The sequence below is a fragment of the Erpetoichthys calabaricus genome, chromosome 5 (assembly GCF_900747795.2).
Source record: "Erpetoichthys calabaricus chromosome 5, fErpCal1.3, whole genome shotgun sequence".
NCBI classification, from domain to species: domain Eukaryota; kingdom Metazoa; phylum Chordata; class Cladistia; order Polypteriformes; family Polypteridae; genus Erpetoichthys; species Erpetoichthys calabaricus.
In genome coordinates, this window is record NC_041398.2 from 113,171,876 (window position 1) to 113,178,871 (window position 6,996).

General features: G+C 37.9%; 1 protein-coding gene across 1 annotated transcript in view; it reads right to left on the minus strand.

Moving 5' to 3' along the window:
* The window catches only part of n4bp2 (NEDD4 binding protein 2), a 103,762-nt gene extending 98,532 nt beyond the window's left edge, over window positions 1-5,230 (minus strand). The window contains exons 1-2 of the mRNA XM_028801960.2: window positions 4,890-5,230; window positions 900-1,959 (exon numbers count right to left, since the gene is read on the minus strand). Of these exons, the coding sequence (XP_028657793.1) occupies window positions 900-1,959; window positions 4,890-5,115 (1,286 nt within the window). The 5' untranslated portion in view covers window positions 5,116-5,230. The remainder of the gene's footprint in view (window positions 1-899; window positions 1,960-4,889) is intronic.
* Window positions 5,231-6,996: the final 1,766 nt, after the last annotated feature.

The window sequence follows — 6,996 nt, forward strand, 5'->3', positions numbered from 1 at the left end:
AAGCTGCTGCCCCCGCGACCCGACCTTGGATAAGCGGAAGAGGATGGATGGATGGATAACTGAAACATCCTGTGACACAGTTTTCTGAATTTTATGGGTCTTGCACTCAAGTGATGTGCCTGGGAATTATACTTAGGACAATGCAATCTCTGCAACCTGGAAAACACTGTCATACATCCTTCCAAAAATCAGCAAGGAGGAGAGACAGACACTCATTTGAGGTGCAGCGTAGATACACTCCAATACAGCTCTTGACCACAATTATAACCACCACTAGGATTTTGTTGTGCCCTGAATAATTGTGTTTCTTAGTTTCTGGACATTGCTAGGTCACATAATGAAGTTGCTTTAGTATTTTTCCCTCAATTAGTCCCATCTAGCTAACCTATATTCCTGTATATTACAAAGAATAGCATTAACTAAAAACAAAAATTTTAACATATTGTCTGCACAGCATAGACAAACTACACAAATATCTATTATGTGCAGTAATTTTGCAAAAATACCCTCAAGTCTCTAAATTAAGCATATTTACATGCATATACTCATTCAACAGTTGAACAATCATCTGCTAGCGCTGTATCAAATGAAATGGGAGGCACAGCCTCTCTCTCTGCAACATGTGGTGAAAGAAGAACCTGTCCTGGACAAAATGCCAGTCTGTCACTGTACAAACACACTAGACACCAACTAGGACAACAGGCATGAAACCAATGTGTAAAGGAGGAGAACAATCAAAATGTACAAAATGGACATCTGACACACAACTAAACCACTACAATAAACAATGCTACATGGAAACAATGCACAGGTGCCATACTTTACAAATATATGAAATCATACTTTTTATTAACCCAATGCAGATTTTACAATAATAAAATATCACAGACTCACAGTACCTGGCCAGTGTGGATTTCCCAGAGCCTGGAACACCTCTCAGAATTACCAGACGATGACCACCAAATGCTGATTTTTTGGCTAATTCAAAGACCGGTTGTTGTGAAGAAAATTGCGCTGGTGAATTCTGACTGCATCTTTTCCAGGTTGGTGCAACAGGAACAGTAGACACCTGGTGAGCAGGATGAGGTATGGGTCGCCATAATGTAGGGTTTAATACAACAGGCATAACAAAGGTGTATCCTTCAGATGATGGGTAAAATTCTGGAGCATTCATATTCCATGCAGTTTGAGGCAGTTGACAAAACTTTTTCGGTTCTGTTGCCCTATTTGCATCAGTAAAACCCACAGAACTTTGCACCACCACTTCAGCAGGCCCAGAGCCTACTGTGTGAACAGCATTACAAGTTGTTATCTGTTGTTCGTGAATAGGTCTATCCATTCCTAAAGGAGGACAATGTTTGGGTGACCTTTGGCAAGAACTGTTATTTGCAAATACCTTTGATGATTCATTTTTGCACTGTGGTCCTAAATTAGTGTTATCTTTGCATACAGGGGTGTTATCCATGTGCTCTTCATTTCCCACCAAATGACTAAAGTCAGTCAATTTCAATTTATTGAGATGACATCCCAGACTGGTCACATTTTGGGAACAGCTACTTTCCAGTGTGGATGAAAGAGTTTCACAATTAGTTCTGCTGATTGCTGGTTTACTTTGAGTTTTTAAAACATCATTCCTCAAACTTATTTGAATTAGTTCTGGCAACTGCTGGTCAATTTCAGAATTTCTGTTTAATGAGATGTTTTGGGAGGAATTAAATGATTTCTCAAACTCATTGTCCAATAATGAATCAAATTCTTCTGTTAAATACATTCCAGCAGAGTCATCTGTATCCAGTGCCAAGTACAGAGGCATTTCAGAATTCTTGTCCTCTCCCACAGCTTCATTTCTTGGATGGCATAATGCAGCAGCAGCCAATTCAAACCCTGATGGATTTGGAGATACACAAATACCCTCTGCTTCCTTGGCCAGTTCCAAAAGAGAATCCATTGCAACATCAGCTGTAGACCATATAAGAACACAAGAATGAGAATCCAACTCAGATCTCTCTTTTCAACCTCCTTTTAACACCATCATCAATTAATATAAGTAATTTTGTCATATACTCCAAAATAAGTGTGAGGTTACAAGCCATTATAACAAAATTAGACATATTATTTGGGAGAGATGAGTTGTAACATATTGACAGATTCTTTTCTTTTTTTTTCCTTTGATTAAATATACTTACAAAATATTGCAGGCAGATCTAGTATCGGTATTTTCACCTTGCATGGTTTAGTAATTTTAAAACTGATATTACTATTTTTGCCTTAGCCCTATCACAAATGTTGATTCAAACTGGATATATTTTATACTAGTAAAATGGAAGAGTCTACAAATTAGTAAATTTATAAAAAGCACTTTGATTTTGTTCACTGAATTTACTTCTACCAGGCTTTACTTGTTGTCCTCTTTAAATTAAACAATTTCGTTTGCCACTCACATCAATCTTCTGAACAATTACGATCAGGATTTTTTTAAACTTCTGAATAATGCAAATATAGTAAATTTTTAAGTCATGCCAACTTAACTATCCTGTTTCACCAGGTATTTAGGTGCAGAGGTTCCACAGTGCTACAAGGTAGCAATGTAAAATGCTACTGCATTGAAATAATACAATGATTCTGTACATTAAATTAAAAAAAAAAAAAAATCTAAAAACACAAAGTAGGAGCATTATGTTTAAACATGAGTACTTTGTTTGCAGTAAGGAGACTGTGGAAGATTGTGGGTTCGCTTCCTGGTTCCTCCCTGTGTGGATAGCGCTTTGAGTACTGAGAAAAGTGCTATATAAATGTAATGAATTATTATTATTATTATAATTACTGTCATCATGGACCAAAAGTCCATAGCACCACAAGAAGATGAGAGGAGACGAGGAACTAATCATCCATGAACTAAACAGCATGTCAGAGTTTTACAGGTTAACAAAACCAAAGCAGTTCACATCACTGAAAGCTTACAAAAAACAAGAACAAAAAAAAAAAAAATCACAACTCTATGTGTAAACATAATCCAGAATAATTCTTTCATTTAAAAAAAATATCAAACACCTCCTTGGAGAGGCTAATGAAAATTAAGAACAAAGGCATCCATCTATCCATCCTCTTCCGCTTATCCGAGATCGGGTCACGGGGGCAGCAGCTTGAGCAGAGATGCCCTGACTTCCCTCTCCCTAGCCACTTCTTCTAGCTCTTCCAGGGGAATCCCGAGGCGTTCCCAGGCCAGCCAAGAGACATAGTTCCTCCAGCGTGTTCTGGGTCTTCCGCGGGGCATCCTCCTGGTTAGACTTGCCCGGAACACCTCACCAAGGAGGCATCCTAATCAGATGCCCGAGCCACCTCATCTGACTCCTCTCGATGCGGAGGAGAACAAAGGCATGGACTATACAAATAAAGAAGGGTGCTCCAAATAAAGTATTATGGGAATCTGGAACAAACTATTAAGCTATGGAACAAATCAAGAGACATTTAAAAATGTACAACTCTCTTGTTATACCACATCTGAAATACTGTACAAGATGCTGTGAATTGGGCTGTTATTTCTACATTATAGGGTACAGTAATGGATACAATTGTGAATCCAGCAGTGTTAAGGAAATGAGCTATGAGTTGATCAGAGGGATAATTTAGCTTTTATAGTAACCTAAGAAATAGATATTATATATAATATTTGCAGCAAATAAAGGTACACCCCCACCCTCACCCCAACCACACAAAAAATCACAAAAAGAAAAAAAAAAAACTTCTGGCTAGGCAAGTGATAAAGAGCAGACACAGAAAGGCCTATTGACAAAACAAGGCATGACAGAACATCAGAAGGATGGAGGTTTACTGTCACTTGAGTTCATCAGTATGTACTTGAGGAGGTACCGATAAACACTGGTTATAATTACATTTCATACAAATATTATTAATTATGTTTTCACACTGTAAACAATGGAAAAATTCACTAAGTTGGTTAGGTAAGAGTTAACACCTTTGAGGTCTTCAAATTTCCACTCAATGATATTCTTCCACATGGATTTAAAAGACAAGCTGATATGGATTTGATGGTCAGCTCTAATAAAAAACATTTTATGTTCTTACACTTGAAACTAAAAATGAAGTGTTAATTATTAAATAGTCAATACATTTCAATCAACTAAGGCATTCGGTAAAGAATTGAAAGAATATTTTAGCCTAGCTTCATTAGTAATTTTTTTACTTCACGAGAAACGCCTACCAGGCTAGTTTATTTTTCCACACCAGCCTAATAATACCACTTCACTGACCGCTGATGTTGGGAATGGTAAAATTAAAGTTATTACCTCTTAAATAGTCGATGCTCGCTTTTTATAGGATTGCATACTAACCACTTTATTCGGAAAACTAAATATAACTAATAATACACGTTACAGTGCCTGATGACTTTTATTTTGATATGTTAAACTAAACGTATGGCCGGAAGCTGTTTCTATTCCTGTTGTTTGTTAAAGGGTAACTTCAGAGATCACACATGACGATCTGTTTATTTTGCTTTACATAAACGCCTTGCTAGAATCAACCGTTTTCTTATTTTCTGCGTTAAAATAAAAATATGTAAATATACATGCAACCATGTTAACCAAAATAAAGGTGTTCCCGGTGCGAAGGAAGAAAGGGCTACGTGGTTTTAAACGACACATAATAGTAAAGGCCATCCGTACGACCCAAACCGCAGCAAATAGTTTTTTGGGGTTTTTTTTTTGTAATAGTAGTACAAAAGTGAAACCCATTTCCTTAAAGCGAATGGAATAAGTAGCCTCTTTTGATAGATGTGTATTGCGTAGGCCAGGTTCAAACTCAGGTCCTCATTTCTACTGTATCTCACTCATTGACCAATATCTGTCCCACTACATACTCTTCTTTACCTTTAAAGTCGCACTCCGATAAAACCATGTAAACGACCTCACTATCCAGATGAGAGAACATCTCTAGCATACTTTGGACGAGTTGTGCTCTGTCAGGATCGGGTGTGTATAGCCTTGGCGCCGACTCTGTGCCCGAAGACACAATGATATCTGCCTGCTGCCCAGATTGCAGAATCGTGCCGCCTTCCGCGTTGAACCGTGCAGTGTTTTTCTTTTTTCTTGGCATCGTTCCTCCAGTCACTTCGTCAAACTTTTCACATCACCCTTGTCAATATTCAATGCGAGAATGTAAATGTAAACCATCCGACTTGGAGGTACTACGAAAGTGGGAGGGGTGTATGACTTATTTTTATTCATCAATCACCTGCTTGAGTTGCTAGTCCATAAGTTGTTCCTCTAATCATTTGCAGGAGTTACACGTCAGTCATTTTCATCCACTAATCATCTTTCGCAACGAAAAGGAGGCGGGAATATATTTCGCCCGCCCATTAACCCTTTCTTTAGTCTACATAATTCGTTTTGTGAGACGTACTGGTTAGGTGATTGATAATTAGTAATCATCTTTCGGGGTGGAAGTGTGTGTACCCCGCGATGCTGTGGCGCCTGATCCAGAGCTGGTCTACTTTGTGTTCGATGTTGCCAGGATAGACTTTGTACCAACTCGACCTTGAATTGGATTATGAATGTTGTAGAAGGACAAATCCAACTGATTTTATTGGTTGCATTATGAAGTATATGCATTGTAAAATATGTGAGGCCCCGGAACCCCCCAACGGGTTCTCGACATCCCCCCAAGTATGCTGTGAGATGAAACGGGTAGAAATTGGTTGTCCGCTGCCGGTTGAAATGCATGTGTGTGGGCTCACCGCATAAAGTGTCTGTTGCCCGATGGTTGATGCGGGGAACACTTAAAACTGGCCGCCGAACCTGCTTGGTGAAGGAGGCTATCAGTTCCTTGAATCTGAGGATGGGAACGAATGCCGGACGAATGACAATATCAGTGCTAACTTGCTGTGTGTGCACTGATGTGACCGCTCCCCTTTGAAGAGAATGCATGAGGCTGTTCCTGTCTTCACAAAAATAAAGCTGATTTCCCGGAAAACTGTCTCCTCTCCTTCTCGCTTGTGCAAGTGGGTGACCCACACGTCACAATATACATACATATAAGAAGACACATATAAATTATTTAATGAGCCAAGCTTAGTGAAATAAGGCACAGAGGTGCAATATTAGACTGAGCATGTTCAAGTTACGATGAGCTAAATCAGAAAGAAAATATTAATTTTTATTCTAGCTCTTTAATGACTAGCCTATGTGTTTATCCATCCAGTTGGACACTGTCTCTTTTTCCATTAGAGTCATAGGGAGTTCAAGCCTTGCCTAGTGAAGGAGCTAGTCCATAGCAATGTACTTTTCATTTCTTTGTAAAAAATAGTCAACTAAGATTTTGTTTATTGTAGACAGAAATTTATTCATTTTCTGGAACCATTTTTGCATTACAGGGGGCCAATTTAGATTCGTTATTCAATCTAACTTACATGTCTTTGTGAATGGAATTAAAGCCTTTAACATTTATTATACTTACACTGGTAGTATCAACTACAGTAAGAATATTTTGTGTGTATGGAGAATCTAGGTGTTAATGCATAAATGATCATGCCCAAGATGAAAAACTAATGGGATAAACTGCAGCTTTAATAATTTGGAGTACTGTATTCCCTACTTGTGACAGCATCATGAAACTATGTCCCTAACTTCCCAAATCAATACATAAGGTGTTTAACAGGAAACACTGAAATTAGAATTGGAATCACTTTATTTTGTTTACGCATGCAGTAAAAGGAATATGATTTGTTGGGAATATGCTGACACATTAAGTAAAATAAAAACAACACAACTACTATAAGTAATTTAAAAATAATGAAGTATACTGAATAGTAAGATTATAAGTCAGGTTCTAAATAGCAGCAATACATTATAGATAATTTAGTGGCAATTTTAACATGATTCTGTTTATTGGAAACAGTTCAAAGGTTAGTAAGATTTACAGCTAGGGGGAAAAGGCTGTTTTTAAGCCTTGATAGTTTTAATTTTCAAGAAACAGTTT